Source organism: Apus apus, chromosome 15, assembly GCF_020740795.1.
Source record: "Apus apus isolate bApuApu2 chromosome 15, bApuApu2.pri.cur, whole genome shotgun sequence".
NCBI lineage: Eukaryota > Metazoa > Chordata > Aves > Apodiformes > Apodidae > Apus > Apus apus.
The window spans coordinates 6,987,301-7,007,420 of record NC_067296.1 but is presented as its reverse complement, the minus strand read 5'-3'; the positions used below and the strand labels follow the sequence as shown (position 1 = coordinate 7,007,420).

The 20,120-nt window shown below is 38.7% G+C and overlaps 1 protein-coding gene across 1 annotated transcript in view; it reads right to left on the bottom strand.

Moving 5' to 3' along the window:
• PREX1 (phosphatidylinositol-3,4,5-trisphosphate dependent Rac exchange factor 1) overlaps positions 1 to 20,120 on the bottom strand; it is a 142,887-nt gene that overhangs the window by 50,946 nt on the left and 71,821 nt on the right. The window contains exons 5-9 of the mRNA XM_051632880.1: positions 18,966 to 19,067; positions 9,938 to 10,099; positions 4,748 to 4,881; positions 1,215 to 1,330; positions 109 to 258 (exon numbers count right to left, since the gene is read on the bottom strand). Coding sequence (XP_051488840.1) covers positions 109 to 258; positions 1,215 to 1,330; positions 4,748 to 4,881; positions 9,938 to 10,099; positions 18,966 to 19,067 — 664 coding nt within the window. The remainder of the gene's footprint in view (positions 1 to 108; positions 259 to 1,214; positions 1,331 to 4,747; positions 4,882 to 9,937; positions 10,100 to 18,965; positions 19,068 to 20,120) is intronic.

Sequence of the window (20,120 nt, the reverse complement as noted above, 5' to 3'; positions counted from 1 at the left end):
AGAGGAAAAATTGAAACCTTTTCTTTTTCTCAGCTACTTATGCATGCATAAACATTTCTCCTTGCCATGCAGGTTTATTCAGTGCATTTAAAAACACTGTCCACTTACTCTCTCTCTGCTCCCTTTCCTTGATTATAGCATCCAGCCATTTCTGTTTGTCCTCTGCAGTCTTGGCCATGCAGACAAACCATTTGTTTTTGGCTGTGTTGTGTATCTTCCAGCCATTTGTCACAGTGTAGCCGTTGCTGTGGTAATCTGCTGTAAAAACCCAAACACAACACACAGGGTGAACAGAAGCCTGCTACTTTAATCAAATCAGTGTGGGACACCTTACTTAAAATGTTCTTCTTTGAAAGGTTTGATTTCTGGAGGTGCTCCTCATGCATCAGAGTTACCGGTTGTTTCTTACTCCTCTACAAATACAAATATTAGTAGAAGTATCTATGGCCAGCCTGTTTGAATGTTTTACTCCTAAGAGGGACACTTTATAATTTCACCTCAGAAGAACTATTTTAAATATGATGACATCACTAAAAAAAAAAAATCAATTATGTTTGTGCAGGTTCTTTGTTTCTAACTTTCTGGGGACAAGCTAACTTCTTGCACTGCAAGAATTTTTGTTCACAGGACATGGGAACTCTTTAAATGTCAACTGTTTAAAGGACGTAATATTAATTCCTATCCTATCACAATAGGAGCAGGGGATGGTCTGGCCTTTGTGGATGAAATCAGAAACCCATCCAGTCTTCCCTGCCCATGCCAAAACACAAGAATCATCACAAAACTGCATTCCCATACTGCATTCCCATACAACATTCCAGGCTGCTGATTTGATGTCAAGACTAATATTTGGTAGTATTTTAAATGAGAAGATCCAGAAGTTCTGTTATTATAGCTGTAAAGGCTTAAGATGTAAGAAAAGAAAGGATGGAAAGAAGATAAAGTATCTTTTACTAAATTAATTTGGATTAGGAGGAAAAATAGACAAGCTTCGGGCTACACAAATTCTTCCTAAGGTCATTGCAGAATGAAAGACCAGTGACTAAAAGCAGGTCCAGTTTTCAACCATGTCAATTGGTCTAATAACGAAGGTATTAGAAGTTACATAGCTTCCTTAAGACTTCATTAAAGGAGATGGATGAGTACTTCTGTATGAAATTCCACACAAGACCCAGATTTGCTGTATTGTTGAAAGACAGTATTTGGTCTCTTACCTGTTCCATCTTCCACATTCTCCACCTCCATGACTTCTGTATTGATGCGGCCCCTGAAGATGTACAGGGACCCATTGATTGACTTTGTCCTTTTAGAGGGTTTTTTCCCAGTAACTCTGCAATCAGGATTTAGACTGTTAGCACCACATCAGCAAATACCGTAACATACAGATGCATAAATCAATCTGAGATACGACTGTAAAAAAAAGATTCCACTGTAGTGCTCTGTGGTATTTGACCGTATCTCTAATTTCAGATAATTGAATACTCAAACAGCTCACAAAGATAAGCATAAAACAGGGTTAGTACAGTGATAAAGAACTTATTTTGCAAGATTATGTGAAGACTGGGATGCCTTCAAGATTTACATTCTTAATGACTAACTGATTGCAATGCCAGTACAGCTGAACTGCACGTGGCTTTGGGATGAAAACTGCAATATCACCTGGCACCAAGTTGCATTTGCCTCCTTTGTTTGCCTACAGCTTTGATAAATTTGTGGTATGTGTACTCAGTTTCAAATTTGAAACGAAATATGTCAAGAGGCTAGTGCCACATGGTCTGTCATACACAAATTAAATATCCCTGTATGTGGCATTTGTGAAAGTGCTGCTGTGGTGACTTGGCACTAAAGTTTACATCCTTATCCATAGGCTTTACTGCATCTCTGTTGAAGTGTTGCATAAAAAAATTTTGGGAAAGTACTTTTCATTGCTATTTATGTTCTGATTTTTATCTCTAGAAGAGGTTTAAAGCTATCCAACTGACACCTGCTGAGGTTTAATATCTAAGAACAACACTGCTATGTGAGCCAAAACTGGTCAAATGATCATCACTTGAGATGGCAAGTATCCAAGCTCTGTACAGTGAAGGGACTGCTGTGGCAACTTGCCAGAAGCTCATAAGATTCAAAGAATAATGCAATAAGAGACAGCTGGGGGAGAAAATGTCTGTAAAATTTAAATATCTGTTATAAACTGAGGTGAGAAGAGAGTCACCAAGTTTTTCTGAACAATTTTTCCTTTTAGAACCAACTTCAGTGACAAATATACCTTCAGTGAGGACCATCTATTGAGATCCAATCTGAGTGACACAGATTAAGATCTTACAGCTATTAGGTAATTTCCTAAGGATGGCCGTGGCGAGTCAGAAGAAAAGCTGTCCTGGCAGCCTTAGTGAAACTCTTTAAATACTCAGCCCATTTCCCCACATGAAACTTATTGTTCCTGACATCAGGATTCAATTTAAACAGCAGTCTATGATCCTGCTAAAAACACAAAACATTACTCAGCCCTGAAAATCTTTGTCATCAGTTTGTCAGACTTCCCTAAGCTTCTGCACAAGATGAGATTGAAGTCTTAGATCTAAAATCACAGATCTAATTCTGATTCTAAACACATCTTAAACTGGTCTCAACAATGCTACTCCTCATTTTTGCTATTGTGAAAAGATGCCTAAATTGAACTATCTGCATTGTTGATTACTTATCAAAGATGAGGCCTGAATTCTGATTGCACTTTTCAATCAAGAAAAAGTACAAGGTAAGCACAGTATAAGTGAGATAAGAACCAAGTCATTCAGTTTCAAATTAGGATCAGAGGCAGTTTTTGGTGTTTTGTTTTTGGGTTTTGTGGGTTTTTTTGTTTTGGTTTTGTTGGTGTTTTTTTGTTTGTTTGTTTGGGTTTTTTGTTGTTGTTTTTGTTTTGTTTTGTTGTTATTGTGCTGTTGTTGTTGGTTTCTTTCCTCCCAAAATCTGTGTCCCACTAACATGCCATTTGTTTGTCAAGCAGCTGGCCAAATGATCACACCAGCAAAACTGGATAGACATTCACTTCCATCCTGAATTCATTATAAATAGCAGCTAGACAAGAGAAATATCCAAAATTAAAGTTGCTAAGCAATCCCAAAATACATCTATTAGATTAGGCAATTCCCAGCAGACTTCATAAAATATTCTTCTTTTTAATGGAAATCAAATTCTGGACATTTCATTAGTTCATGCTACATTATTAGACAAAGATAAACAATATTGATCCTTTGAGAAATCCAAAGTGTTACAGCAGCCTTCTCCAAAATCAAGCCAGACTACCCAGGGTAGCTCAGTCATATCTCCTGTACAAAAACAGAGAGTTGCATAAAAGGCAGTGGAACATTTTGTTTTCTAAATCTTCGTACTCTGGGAAAAATGCCTGGACAGCACAGAGGGGCTAAGCTAACCTGAACTGCTAACAGACTAGAAAACCAGTTTCTGAGAGCTCTGAAGAAATAAAACATTACATATCTCATAGTTTGGGGTTTTTTGGTAAGGAACAGTTTTCTGTTCAAAGTCACACATTTTTGAACTCTTTCATACGGAAGTTTGGATTTTGACAAATGTGGTGAAGTGTCAAAATAAAATGTTTAATCTTTCTTGCTTCATTTTGGAAGAGTCAGAATGTTGCAGTTAGATAATTTAAAAAGTCGTAAGATGGAAGTCTATAAATTTCTTCTCTATTTTAAATGTTTAGATTATATTCTAATAATTTCTAATATCAATCTTACCTAGTGATTTGTATTTATGTTGTATAGTTTCAGCATTATCCTCATAAAATAAATTAACATTACTGGCATTTTTCCCAGCTTAATGGTTCCAAAATTTAAATTGAACAAAAAACTGGGAAATAAAGCCAGGTTTTGAGATATGAGAATTTTCTTTGGAGAGAACACTGTTTTTTGAGAAGTTCTACCTGGCCACCAGCAGAAAAGAAGTGTAATTTGAAGAAGGGGGAAGATTTTCCAGGAAATGAGAGCAGTAGGAGAACCTGGAGTGTAGAGAATGCATTGCAAATTCAGAAAAGACCAATACATGAGAATAAGACTGGAACTGTGAAGGTGAAAAGCTTAAGAACCGGAATACAGTATAACTTCTGTAGAAGCAAGTAGCTCTCCACACTGCCCGTGCTATTTTAATAATGAGCAGTTTTATAAGGTGGAATGATGCAAAAACTGTTACTGTGAAAGGAAGACAATGCACAGAACATGTGGGTTGCAAATCCTGAACAGCAACTTGCTAATCTTTGTGTCTTCCGCACTCCTCTGTGCCCTGCATCTTTTTAATGTTTCCTTAGTCTTCCACTTTCCCCTTTCTCAACTTTGTGTCATTTTAAATGTCACCCTCTTCTTCTTGGAATAACCTCACAAAGAAAGCTGGCAAAGCCCCTCCTTCTTCACATCACTCCTAGAGACCCAGCTGCTCTGGGAAACTTTCCAGCTGTAAAACTCCATGTTTTTCTGCACTGTATCAGCTTCTGTCTGTGGACTGTGCACGTCTCAAGGTGAGGACCCCATCACTATCTGGCATATTTATCCTACCATACAGTGACATCTTCCTCATATAGTCTTAAATAATAGCAAAAGTAAAGAATAAAGTCACACCTGTGACTCTGCCCTGCAGAACAACAGGGAGCAGTGAGTGATCAGTAGCTCATCATACTTTCTACTTACAAGACTTCCAAATGGTCCCATTATAAAACAGTAAAGACAGAGAGACTCACCTGGATTTCCTCTTGCAATACACCAGTAGATTATCAAATAGAAAGAACATTCTCTCCTGGATATTTCCTGCAGAGATTTTTAACAAAGTCCCTTGGAGCAAGAGCTGTGTGCAGATATCTGTCAAATTTGACCCCTGAAACATAGAAAAGAGATATTATTTATTTTTAACAGTTTGTGTGTGTGCACAACAAAGGGTTTTTACTATAATGCTACAGTTATTTCATCTGCCTATCATTAAACTGTAAAATAGCTGACGCACTTACAAGGAGGAAGTCCTCAATTTCTTAATGCAACTAAACACATCATGTTTTCTCTGGATTACAAATATTATTTTTTTTTGAGTCCTCATACACTACAATAAATCTTTCCTATTAAGCACCAGGAGACTGTTTCCTGAAGAATTCTTTCACAGCAGCTGTATTGTGAGTCTCTCAAGACCATTAGTCTTCCCTTCATACCGTGAGCTATCATTGCAAGTATCACAAGTGATGGATTTAGGAATGTTTTATGAAAGAATAATGGTATTTCCCTAACATTGCAGCTCTGATAATGTCATATGTTAATATTAACCAACTCTCTGCAAAATCATCTCATGATATGTATCTTCAGCTCTTGTTAGAAGGTGCTCTCCCTTCTGGAGTACTAATAAACACATGCAAGTTAGAAGCACACTATGAAACAAGAGGCTGAGTCCTGAACACATGCTGGCTGCCATGTGCACACCATGGCACCAGACAGCCCTGGAGATAACTGAGCTTGGTACTCAACACACTGCAGCCCATGAGGATGCCCAGAAGCTGAAAACCACAGTAGATCACTCCAAAACCACTCCCCAAACTGTTCCTCAGATCATTCCTAAGAAAAGTCATCATACCATCCTTTAAACAGGACCAAAGCAATTGGGCCCAAATGAAAAACAATTATAGGACTGTCCTGGATTGCTCTTGGAACAGACAAACTCCAAGTGTCCTCACAGTATTCGAGGTGTGGCCTCAACGATGCTGGGTTCGGGGGTGGCCAAGAAGGCCAAAGGCATCCTGGCCTGTATTAGAAATCACCTCCCTGGTCCTGCTTGTCACACTAGTTCTAATACAGGCCAGGATGCCATTGGCCTTCTTGGCCACTTGGGCACACTGCTTTTTTACATTTTACAGATTTTACATGTTTTTTTGAATTGGAAGGAAGAACAACTTAAGAGTAAATGTTAACTGTCTTCCACAGTCAGCATCCAGAAAGTTAGATTATACAACCCATGGCCTTGAGTCTTACTGGAAAAAATAAATTACTCTGATAGCAAGCCTTCCATTATTAACAAAACTGCTTGATTTCCAAAGGTCCATTAACTTTATAATCACAAATAATACCCAAACAATTGTAAAACACAATTCATCCACTTAAAGAAACTGAAGACATTGCTGTGCATAGGCATGAAAAGCAGCTCCATCTAGAAAGTCACCCCAGAAGGATTTGTTTGAAAGATTTCAGACACTGCGTGAGTGACTGGCCTTTTGTTCTCATTTTTGGGGTTGTTGTGTTTTTGGGTTTTTTTAAGGAAGGTACAGTCTGCTGCCATCAGGCTATTTAGAAGAAATCATTGAATTGAGTCAGCCTTTCTAAATGCAATGCAGTTACTCTAAATGTGTCAATGAAGCTCTGATTACATTGTTTTCTAAATTAAACCTTGCCAGCTGTGCTGTCCACGTCTTGTTAAGTTAACAAGGAAGTAGCTATTCTTTAAAGATTGACAAGTATGCAGCATCAACTTGTGTTTCACATGTGTGTTTCTATACATTCAGGAAAGAAAGATGCAGAAACTAGCTAGATGCAATAGTTCCATCTGCTGTCCTGATAACATTTTTATTTTCTTAATTTTACAGAAAGAGTTAATGCAGAGCCAGAAATGAGCAATTATTATTTTGAAAATGACCTGTTACTATCTCCAGGAGAAATCACTGTATCTCTGAATTATGACCCCAAGGCCCACTAGCACATACACAAATAGGAACAGAAACCAACTGACTGTACAACATAAAGGCATACTCCTCATGTGGTTTGCCCATGGAGAAATCAAGGCTTCAGAGCACTTCAGCATCAAGTACCTAATTTTCTGAGAGATACCCAAAGACAGCAAAAGCACTGAGCACAGGGACATCACTAATTGGAGTAAATCTTTTAGCGACACAGGGATCACTTGGTAAAATTATCTGGCCTACTTTGTGCAGGAAGTGAAAGCAAATTACTGCAATGGTTGCTTCTCACCCTAAAATCTAAGAATCTGTTTTTCCATCAGACCCATCGTGATGGTATCTAAACACTGTTCATGCATTTCCTGTTTGCTGTTAATATAGCTACTTCCCATTTATACCAATCTGAGAGGTTTTTCAACAGTAAGAAACAGAGTAAGAAGATTTATTTGATGTTTTCAGAGACAACACAGGTTTTCTCACCTTTCTAAGTGGGACTAAATTGCACGAGTGGAGGGGAAGGAAAAGAGCATCACAGCTAGAAGAATTGCAATTTACAGCCAGTCATAAAATGATTGATTTGCCTAAGCACTAACATGTCTTACATGCTGTTCTGTCATGGGGGTTTTGCTTTCATATGCATTTCAGACTGGAAGAATTTGGAGATATGTAGTAATTGTTCAGTAAAAATAATTCACAAGAACCCATGAGGAGGAGCTCTCCCCACAGAAAAATCAATATTGAATTAATAGAAATAGCATATTAACTTGTTCTTCATTAACTGTATACAAAAGTTGACCTTCTCATGCACCCTCTACTTTTCTTTCCTCTTTTTTTTCAACTAATCTATGTTTCCCAGAAGGATTAACCAGAATCAAATTGACTTGCTTGAAACTAATCCATAACATACATCTACAATCATTCTGTGCATTCCAAAAGAATGAATCTGAGCAGAGTTCATTCTGATGAACAGACCTCTGACTAAGCTGCAGGCCTTCAGCAGCTTTCCAGACCTGGCCTACATTAACATATCCCCTCATAATCTGTCTCAGAAAGTTAGTGACAGGGTGATACCAGTATATGCTGTGTGTGGTGGTGATAGTGGTATTAGAGAAAAAGGTGCAGACTGGAGGGTGGAGATGCTTAAGAAACAATGTTTAACAGAGGAAAATAGTCTAAAAACTAACTAGTGTTCTTAGTGGAGTTACAGATGGCTCCCAAGAGCAAGAAGAAGAGACACTGCAGAAGCAACACGATGTTACATTGCTCTTCATGTTGGAAATACCATGTTGGAGCTGTACACTTTCTTGAATTAGTATGTATGGTGTAAAACCATATATAAAGGGCACCAGTGGATCAGAATCCATATCCATACTAATGGAAAAAGGAAATTTTCTATTTCATAGCAGAGGCTGCTGTCAGACAAGCTAAAAATAGGCAAAAATTTGCCTTCTAGACTTCCTCCTACAGCTAATTCTGTGGCTTGTATCACTGCATTGTTAATCTAGAAATTTATTTAATTCAGCAATTACAGCTTTCCATAGATAGAAGTTAGGAGCCCTTCTCATTAGGAATAAATTGTCAAATGCATCTGAAAAACGAAAACCAGTTATTTGAAAAAAAATAGCACTTTGCTCTAGAGTAATAATTTACAAGACTCCTAGCACTGCTGAAACCCAAGACAGGAAACTGTCAATCAGTTTCAAACTTATTTACATCTAAGCAAGAAAAAAATGCTAACATGTTGAGCATTGGCAGGTATCTGTGATGCATAAATCTAGTTTTCCTCTTTTTAATATACCACTAGAATAATTTAGAAATGTTCCACAGTTTCCTGGGAGGAAAAAACACACTTCTTCCTTGTTAAAATTTTAAGCTGAGTGACCTAGATGACTTTCATATAAAACAGTCTATCCAAAAAAATCTGAAAGGCTTTTCAGCCCCAGAATGTTGCTATAGATAAGTTAACCCTCCTGCCCACCTCTTTCCCCCCCCCAAAAAAAAAAGCAGTAACTTTGGACACCACCTCATTTATGGCATCATGGACCCTTTAATAGTCAAGCTTCAGGCTCCAGAGTTCAAACCATGCCTCTTGCCTAGATAACCCCTGAGCTGCATTGAACCTGACATGGTTTTAATTGCTTCTGGAAGTCTTGCTATATAGAACATTGTATGACCTTGTTTGCTGAGTTTGCTATCCAAAAAATACACAGCTGGATATCTGGGTTGTGCTCATGTCTTTAGCTGGATGCCAAGAACATCCTTCAGGGAAAAAATGAGCAAGGTTTAAAACATACACAAGATAAAAACAACCCAGAAGAATCACAGAGAGCACCCAAGAGCCCAAGCATGTGGAAGTTTACATGACCTCTAACAAAATGTCCTCAACTAAGAAATCTTCAGCTGGCAATGATCAGCCTCGACTTTTTAAATGTCAGTCTCACTAAAGGCCGATGCCTTTCTCTCCATGAGACCATTTAACACTACTGACTCCCCATGGTGTAGTTCCCAGTCTTCCAATTCTACTGATTCAAGGACCTCATCTAAAGCCATCACAAGATAAGCTGCCAACCCTTTGCACACAAGTATTTCTACTGTGTAGTTATTTTTACAGATTTTCCTCCTCTCCCAAGCTTCACATTCAATTTTTTCCTCTCTTCTTTTTCTCCCTTCCACAGTAAATGCTTCTACCTACACAGACCCACCTACTGACAAACAACTCATTAAAAACATATCTGTGAGCAACTTAGCTCAAAAAACCACAAATATACCAGTTGTTTTCTAATCCAATGCTTGTTAAGCTAACCTTTATTTTTTTATACAGGAAATCTGCATATGAAGCTAAGTGAGTTAACTTTCATAGCTCCTGAGAAAACTAAAGACTTGTAGAAATGGAAATCTCATCAAGATACAGAGCAGTCCTGATGTCATCTTCTAGACCCATTTATCTTTCAAATGAGAGATGCCTATTTGATGTTTCAGTCCATTCTAGCTCTAGCATCTTGCTTTCTTTTATAATCTCTTTATTCTGCTATAATTTAGCAGCAGCCTGCATATCCAAACTAAACACTAAATTCTAAACTCAGAGTGATGCCACCCACACCTTTAAGAGCATTGACACAGCACTTAAACAGAAATCTCAATACACAGTATATGAGTCACTAAACTTCAGCCCATTAAACTGTGTAGTCAACTGTCTCCAGGGAGCTTGATAGTCCTACGTACCTCCCATCCTTCAATGTGGGACTGCAACTGTTCAAGGGCTTCCAGTTTCTCCATCTGTCTCTTGGTCTCGTTGATATTTGTGCACACTGTCTTCATTGCCTGCAATGCGTTCTGGACAGCTGGGTGGTCAGGATGCTTAGAGGGAGTCCTCTTAGCCAATTCCTTTTAAAAAAAAACGAAAACATGCAATGTAAACTTAGAAGGGGGGCTCATGAAAAGGCACAAGCATTAGTGTGCAATCCTATAGAAAAATGCCACAGCCATTGCAAAACTGAGGAGAAGCTGTGGGCATTTACTGTAGACAGAGTTCTCTGTTGGGGCACATTTTGACTGGAGAGATGAACAACAACAGCCCAGTTAAACACCACCCACTGAAAAACAGCAGTGGGAAAACTTGGGACCTGACAATATTAACCAGTTTGGCAAAAGGGGTAACCACTGTCAAGTCACAATTAATCATTTTTTAGACCAACAGTATTTTATAGTCAGCCACAATTGGATAAAAATACATTAAAGAAACCTTAACTAAGGCTGGCAGTTTCATCTTGATACATAATATGGTGTTTAAGACCCACATTTTTAGATTGCCTGGAATATTTAACTTTCTCACTATGTTATGTTTTGCCTCAAAATATTATTTGGTTGTTTTCAAGCCCTGTGTCCAAATGGTAAATAGCCACTGAATTGCATCATTTTGCATGAGACACAAGAATGAGTTTGAATACAGCCAGAGAGCCTGCACAGCACTGTAGTATGAACACAGCTAAATTCCTTCAATTCAGAGTTCCCACAGCTAAAGGCAAAGACAGCCTTTTACAGTTGTTGTTCATCCAAAATAAGAATTTGCAATCCCCACATGCTTGTCATGGGCTTTAACTAGGCTTAACCTGTGGTTTGATTCTCCGTATCAGCATGGTAACCTAAGCAAGTGCCTCTTCACTAGATAAAATATTGCTGTATTCGCATTAATTTAAAGATCCTTGTGCCATGCTGTCTTGATGGGCACTGACACGCTCTGATTCCAAGTAGGATCCTGAGCATTACTCAGGCTTGTCTTGCCTGAGCTGGTTGCACAACCTGCAATACGAGCTCTGCTCCTAAACTGACTTAAGTCCACATAACCTCTAGATCGAATTAACTGGTACTTTTAGGCTCAAGTTACAGGGCCTGTCAGAGGGTAGAGGGATGTGGGCTGAAGTTCAGGTTCTGCTGAAGTTTGCGTTAACTTATAAGTAACTATTATGGCTGATAATCCAACCATTTTGCTAATCCAGACACACTGAGCAGCTACACCAAGGAACTTTCTCTGTCCTAGTGTTGATTCACAGATCTGCTCTACAAAGTTCTTCAGGCAGAAGTCACCTTTAGCATGTGACAGGTTTGTGCACACCTAGCTGTTCTTTTCTACTAGCAGGAATAACTATATAATAAATAATTAAGACTGTGAGGTGCTCAGATGCCAGGAAAATGGGAAGGCACATTAAAAAGGAGAAAGCTAGAGTTAAAAGTAGTACAGGTTTGTTTCTGCCTTTTCACAGATGCTTTCACTTTGAAGTGAAATCTGTATTTTGAGATAGAACTGCTTGGCCACTTTAAGCAATGCAAGAGACAGGTCTCTTGAGAATCAAATATAGCAACAGGAGGTGCTCTCATTCCCATATAGACAGACCCTGGATACATAGAGGCCCAAATGAATGGACAGGAATGTCAGATGTTTATCCAATGAAATATAACTACTCAGTTATTTGCATAAATGAGGTATTTTGAGAATTTATTCATAGCTACAATTTCTCTTTTCAGAAAATTATAAATAGACATTGAAAACGAGTCTTCTCAGATGGATGACAGAGGAGATGGGTAATACGCTGACAGCTGGGAATCCCATTAAGAGAGAGGAGTTAATGGTCTTAAACTCTTGGATGATTTACAGAGTAACACATGCACAGGAAAAAAAGGCTGGCTTCTACAAATGTCAGTTGATATCACAAATGAAATTCCTATGGAAGTTTTTACCCTACTTTTGCTGAAGATACGGCAAAGGAAAGTAAGCATTCAAAAAGAAAAATCAGGAGAGAGGTGGTGCATTTTGGTGACACCAGCCTCTGCTCCATGCTTCCAAAACAGTGTGCAGAATTTTAGATACATGACTCTCATTAAAATCAATGAGGTTCCACAGCTCAAGTGTCACTCATACTGCTTTGGAAACAGATATGTATACACTAGCACTGTCTAAACATCCCTTTCTAAAATCTCATCGAGATACAGAGAAAGAACTCTTCATTCATAGCAGGCCTCTGCTGCAATAAACACAGCATCTTCCCCACTCCTGCTAGCTGCCTGCAGGCCTGCCCAAGGAAGAGAGGAGGCTGGAAAGGGCACAAGGGTGCAGCCCCTTGCCTCAACAGCATAAGCAGCACAGACAGTAAGAGAACTTGTCCCACCACTGCTTCATCTGAAGCCATCTGAGGAAGGGCCATGCTGCTCTGACACTGCCATGTCCCAGAAGAGCAGAGTCCAGCACTTCTGAAACACAGTCAGGGAGCTCTGGGTGCTTATTTATTTTAGTGACAGATTTATGATGTGTAAACTCTGAGAGCATTTGACAACATTTTGAAAGGCAGCTGAGAGACAGAGCAGATGGCAAACCTTGGGTATGACTGTCTTGTACTCCATAAAGCCCATATATGTTGTTGTCTGGAATTACTTACTGTCTTATGCCTTCCAATTTGTGCACTGACAGGGCCAGGAAATGAGGTTGCTGTCACTTGCAGAAAACACTTTCTTGCAAAGTTTCTTCAACTAATTCTTAAAACACATCTACTTTCTAGCTACAGTCTTGTTAATCCTTCAGAGTAAACATCAGCAAATAACAGAAAAGCTGGTATTTTTCACAGCTTCTACCATTACCTATCTTACCTTTCACCATTATATTCTGACTTTTTTTTTTTTTTTTTTTTTTTGAGGGAGTAAGAAGTTGCAAAAGCATCCTGTATAATAAACTGGGGAAAATAAGATTTTTCTGTTCTTTAAAGAACTAAGAAATGGGAACTGTGTCATCTGGGCACAGAATTTTCCTTTCTTTCACTCCATTTTCACAGCTGCAAAAATTGAGGTTGCGCCACTTGTATAAAACCTAAACACATTTTACAAAGGGAGTAGCAGAGCACTCCAAGACATCTACATCCAGCTGTAGTGTCCTCCTAAACTGCATGCAGAAAGCAAGAGCAGCATGTCTACACCTGATCTACTCAGAAATGCCAATTTTTGATTATGCAATGGAGTAAAAGGATCTCCAACTTAAGATTTCAATCTCAGATGCAGCATTAAATAGCTTAAGGCTGAAAGAGGTCTAAACATGATAAAATCTTAAGTATAAGAACTAAATCACGTAATTAAGATATAACAGCTGCTTATATATTTTCTACTAATTGTATTTAACCTCAAAAAAACCCAACCACCCACCAAAACCTACAAAGGGGGAACTCAGCAAAAAGAACATTACACAGGAAGATGTGAAGAGGTGGCAGGAGGGATGACGAGCGAATAATGTAGGCAGGCAGAGGAAACTAGAGGGTTTTAAATGTAAACACATTTTAATATTTCCTAGTAAAAAGGATGCTATTCTGCTTAACTGATCTGTTTTAAAAAAAGAAGTCTCTGTCACCCTTCCCCATGTCCTCCCTTGCAACACAAAAATGAGTGCTCGTATACTTAAACCTGACAACTGAACACTGATTTTGCAGCTGAAATTTATGAGTCTGTGTTTTAAAAATTCCTTTCTCCTGTCTTTATGCTCTTGCAGACACTCAGACGTGGCTTAACATGGATTTTGCACAATGAATGTTAATGTTGTGCATGAACTGGTGCAAATCACGGCCTGCCAGGCTGTCTTGCTTTGCACTGCAATCCAGCACGTGCATAAAATGCAGTTTCAGAGATCCAGTCGTTGGTTACTAAACATCTCAGGATTACAGAGATAACAAAGTTAACATATTTCTTTGCTTATCAGTTAAAAAAGTTGTGTTAATAAAAAATTCAGCTCCGTAACATGCTTTTTAAGCAAAAAACAACCTTTCTATGAAGATGTTTCCAGGAGCTTTATATTTGTTTTTCATAATTTTTAATATATTCTAGTATTAAAACTTATTTTCCACTTAAACTAAGAAGAAAATATATTTTACACTGGGATCTGTGTACAGTCAAGCAGGCTTTTTTAAATTCCATATACTTCTAAAATTAGTAATTTAAATCAATGCTTTTGTGGGGTGAAGACTAGACAAGCAAAGGTAAATCAGTAAAACTGATTACATTCAATGTGAAACCTATGACATATGCTAAATTAAAATGTAACAAAAACATGATTCCAGTTTTATAAATATTACCAGTTATTTGTGATTTTATATAAAAAGTGTGGAAGACAGAAGTATGCTTTATGAACTGGCAGGGTTCTTTACAACTCTGTAGGGTATATAAAATTCTTAATGTGCTACACAGAGTTCCAGGCAATATCACAAATCTAACAGCAACACCACTTTTTTTTTTTTTTTGGGGGGGGGGGGTGAGGGAGGGGGGAAGGAAGAAAAAAAACACTGAAAAAATCCCAAACCCGCAAAGATGAAAAGATTATATATATATAGTTATGGGCAACCATAAGGTTCTGTTCCTTAAACAGCTTTGAGAAAAATGTTGAAGAAGAAAAGGGGGGAAAGTGAGTTAACCTTTCTTCATCCTGTTCCGTATTCACACCTCTGACTTCCCCTCTTCCCCTTTCCAAGGGCAGGCACTGCATTTATTAAGGTCTGTGAACACCTCTCTGTTGGGCTTTCCCTATCAAGAGGATTCTGAATCTGGTCACTCAGCTTTTTGTATCCAGGTTTTTCTTTCCCTCCTAGGACCAATGAGTCTTCCATCATGTGAAGCAATATATAATTATTGCCCTAAATTGTCCATGGAGTTGTGCATATGATGAGATATTTTTAAAGGATCAGCAGTGGAATGTGCATTTCTGGCTGGAGTCTGAACAGTTCCTTAAGAAAACAGACATCAAACAAGAATCAATCTCTGTGACATGCACTGGGCTATCAGGAGTCTGCAGGGGCACAGCTATCATGTGCTGCACATTCCTCCTGTGTTGGGAGGAAGGAGACACAAAGGACTGGTCCTAATCCCCACCCCCAATAGTGTGATTAACTCATGATCACCACTCCCCTAGGGTTTTCTTAATGCTGACATAAATGTTCTTTAATAAGAAAAAAAAGCTATTTTTGTTCAGAGATTGGTTTACACAACAGCTGCTTCTACTCTTAAGTAGCACAGTTCACCCTAATTAATATGGAATCATACAACTATTATCGGTGAGACAGAGCTGTCTTAATCCAAAACATTCTGCTGGAAGTATTTACTCAGCAAGCTTTCCAGTGTACAGACACACACAGTGTGTAGCTGTGCATCTGTTGGCCTTGGCTTCTTTTCTTCTTATCAAATCATAATGCCCATCACAGCAAGCACAGCTCTGTTTAGTTCGAGCTGAGTCCAAGCTCCTTGCTCACTTTTAAGGCAATTTTATAATGAAGCTAATCACTAACAAATATGCAGAACTCCTACATCCCCAGATAGACTTTAAATCATTTGCTGAACTTGACAGCAACAACAACAACAAAAAGTGGAAGTCACATTAGGAAGGCTTTCAACTGGGGATAAAACTAATTTACGGGCCAGCAAATTCTATGCTAATTTTCTTGCATGCTGTCTGAAGCAGACAAAAGCCTGTACTAGGCACAAAAGTATTAATATTATTACTGCTCTATTTGGACAGAGATTATGAAACACCATGGCTAAGTTTGAGTCTCATGCTTCAAAACATATATAAGGCTTGCAGATCAGACAGACTTCCAAAGAAAGCAAACAAAATTTAAAAACAAACCCGAAACAAAAATCTCTTTACATTACTCCAAAGCTTCAATGTTTGGTTCACAAAAAAATGGAAGCTACAAATAAAAAATAATTTTATTAATCATCATCATCTGAATCATTGTTTTGTCTCCATAATTTGGTAGTTCAAAAAACTAAACAGTTTCATCAGAGGATGAGAGAACATAAGATCACTAATTGCATGATGCCACATTTTATATTGGAAATTATTTATAATATATGCTTAAGGTGTATCTGTACTTCAAGATATTCCCATATATTATTCCTAATTAAGTAACTCAAATTAACTCCCTGCTAGATGCTATTACTCGCATATGGTATAAAAATAGTTACAGCATTTTAAATATGTGCCTTGCCCTACTACTCAAGTTGACTTTCAAACAAAGGCAAACCTGAATTCCTGTCTACATACTACCTTTACCAAACCTAACTACTTATCTATACTAAACACTTATGCTATAACAAGGTCATATCAAAGTTACCAAAAAATCTTGGTGTTCACAAACTCTTGCTAAGAAACACAGTAAAAGAGGAAAGTAGGATGGCTCTGGTTTATGACTTTTCCAATCAATTGGAATACAGGAGTACCCGTTTGCCCTGGGAATTAGATAAAAAAAGATCCAATCCCCATGAATACAAATCAGCTATTTCAGGAGCAATAACTGCAGTTCAGTAGCAAAGGGAGAGCAAACACTTAATTTGAGGGTTGTGTTATTTTTAAATGTACCTTTTTTCTTTTTTTTCTTTTCCCCTTCCTCCCTCTCCTTTTTGCTTGGAGTTGCATTTTCCTGGTCAGCACTGACAGAACCAGCCTGTTCTCATGTGAAACATTTGTGTCCACTCTGGTAATTTTGTCCTAGCAAGTATCAAATAAGTCTTCAATGGGATACAAGTTATTCACTACAAGTTCCACATTGAAAAACAGCTTCAACTGCACTCTTAATAGTCACAGAGATTTTCTGAGCTGAACAACCCCTAGTAATGGCTCATAGACTGAGGCAGGTTTGTTGCCTAACTAAAATGAAATGCTCCATCAGCTTTTTTTTAAACAAACAAACAAACAAACAAACAACAACAACAACAAAAAAAACAAAACACTTTTATTTCCTTTCCTGGAAATGTCAAGTAGGGAGCAGTGTGTGATTTACAGAAGCCTGTATACAAAAAGAAATCCATAGAAAAATGGAATGCAACATCACGAGATGCCTCATCACAGCTCCCTTTGTGTCTCTTTGTTCCACAAGCACACATGGATCTGGGTGAACCACACCAGAGCCCAACACCAAAGTCCCCATTCCAGAAGGCAGGCACAGTGTTGCCATCAGAAGACAAATTTATTTTTATTCTACCCTGCTGTGGCTTTAAGGAAAGAACCAGTTTCAGACTTAGTCCTGCTGGTCTTGGTTTTGGCTCTCAAAGAAGAGAAGGTTGGGCCTCTGGACATACACAACTGTGCATGTGTGAGAAAGTGGAAACCACCAGTTTATTTCCACAGGCCAACATCTGATCCCCAGAGCACAATGACTTCTGTTGTCATTGAACTTGAAAAGGTTTGAGTAACGGTTTAGAAATATTTTTGTTCTGGCCTTTTGTTTACTACCCCCTTGCAAAACAAATTCTAACGTCAAATAAACACAGTGGACTTAAACCGAGGCATCATTAGGTTTTCAATTATCTCTACACAACCAGTCCTCTCCAAAGATAAATCAGAGCTGGAGCCATTCATGTGCTTTCCTGATTTACGCATCCTTGCCCAGTCTTGACTACCACTAATAACGTGTATGCAATGCTTGTAGCAGTCTCACACATTACTTTTTCCTGCCATGTGCTTAAACTGCATGTGCTTTTCTTCAGTCAAACTGTTAGTGGAGTTGTGGACAGCCTGACTGGACTGATAAAATGGCTGTATGCACATAAATCCCAGTAGCTTGGTCCATAAGGAATGGTGCATGAATGTCTGCTGCAAGGGGGGGTTGTGCACAGCTGCAAAGACAACAGAATGATTCCACCTGTAGTAAAGACCTACACAGAAAATTAGGCTCCAAAAGCTCCAACTGGATGGAAAGAAATAATTGTAGCATTTATTAGATGAAACAAACAGTTTTGAATGGAACAACTGATCAGTACTGAGCTAAGCAGCTTGTACCTATGAAAACCCTTATGCGTGCTTAACGTATGGACACAGCCCTGCAAAAGCTTTACATGACATGCAGATGATTCATGTGGTCAGCCTGTGACCAAGAGCATTGGCTCATCACAGAATTCTTACTTTCTTCCACAATTCAGGACAGGACCCTTCTTTCAAAATGTGAGGCAATTTTTTCTTATTATTTATTACTTTTAGTAAGTGTAATCTTACTCTGATTGAGAAAGAGACTGACATCACTGAAGACTGGTGGCTCTTAGCCACAGAGGAGCTACGAGGTCACCAGTGATGCAAGCTCTCCCAGAAGCCACTTCCTCCTTTTCCCTCTCCTTGTCCCTACCAGGCATGTGACCCAGCCCTGACCTGGAGGGATGAGAGGCAAGTTAGCTCTTTTTAGGTCTTAGAGTAAGAATACTAGCAAGGGGGCCAATTAGTGCCAATTGCAGCAGTCATTTCTGCAATGACACTCGTCCATCGGGAACTCATCTGAGACAACCAAACAGCTGTCAGATGATACAGCATTTTGATCACTCCTGACCTAAACACACTCAAACTAGAGACCTTGTGATGAAAGATGTATTCCATTCCCAGTGCCCAGAGCCATCCAGTCCCTCAGGACACTGATACAATTCTGTCTGAACACAGCTTTTCAGGAAGTGGCTAAAATAACAAGTCTTAGTAAACATCTGAAGAGAACGGAAGTCAGAAGGCATTAGTTAGGCAGTAAGTTACCCTGTCTGGTCTACCCACAGCTCAACAAGATTGAGCAGCCTGTCAACATCTGCCAGCTTTTTGTCTGTACCCATAAAAAGCCATTTTCTTCAGAGAGGATCCAACTTTTAGAAGTGCAAACCAGGAAGGTAGTAGTGACAAAAAATGTCAGGGCTGAAAAATTGCAGAATCACTCCAAGAATGAAACAACCATCTGGAGAAATACTTTCTATGGTTTACCTTAAGCAGAAGTGGATATTTGCAAATTCTCTGAATCGGAGTCAGCAGATAACCCTCTAGTGGAATGTCTGTAGTCTTTCTGCCTCCCAACAGCATGCAACCCTACAATAAAAAACAGAAACAGATGTTACACACTTTGCTACAAAAAGCTTTCATATACTCTTTGATATAATTTTGTATTCCTGTAACACCTATTACGGTCAGAAAGCACTTTTCCACAGCCAAGATACAGGAAATGGGACTTCATTCACAACTGCAATACAGCCATCAAGCCTGCAAAGTAAAAGAAAATTTGCTGTGGAAAACAGTGGCTGTTGTAGAAAGGTATTTTCCCAGAGAAATATTATACAGCTGGTGAATCAAAAAATGTCATGATACGATGACAATGAACAAACCTAGATGCACCATTACTGAAAAGAATCTAGCCTACTCCCACGATTGATACGACTATTTGTCTTGGTTCACTGTGTAAAACCTGCACTGTTGGTTCAAAAAACTCTTGAAGGCTAAAATAAAGCCTGCTAACTAGTAATCATGTAATTAACTTGAGTCCAACCCTTATGCCTGGAGAAAATCAAAGTGGAATTGAAATAAATGAGTCATCTGCATCACATCCACCAATTCTGTGGCAAAACATGATGTCTAAGCACAGCTGGACAAACAGCACGGGCACACACTGGGTGGCTACCCAGCACGCATGTAGCTCAACCAATCACAGCACATGTTGCCACTTGCCCAACAAAAAAAGCTGTGGGACATGCAGGCAAGGCTAACTTGTAGGTAGGAGGGGCAGGAGGCAGTGACATTTAAGGAAATCAGGCTTCATTAATTCTGATGCTTATTAAAAACAAAACAAAGCAAAAAAAAAAAAATCCAACAACAAACAAACAAAAAAAACCAACACAAAACCAGAACAAAATAAGGGTCTCAGTATTAATTTTGTGAAGCTCTGACTTCCAAACAAAAAGAAGGTGAAGCGTATTTACCTACAAAAATGACTGCTCTCCCAGTGTTACTCATACACAATAATAAACGGAACAAATACTGGACCAAAACACCAAAGAAATCCAAGTTCAAACAGATTTTAGGTTAAGGAACAGAAGCAGCAACAGATCAGCCCTTGCAATACTTGCACCACAAGTTCACACAAATTCG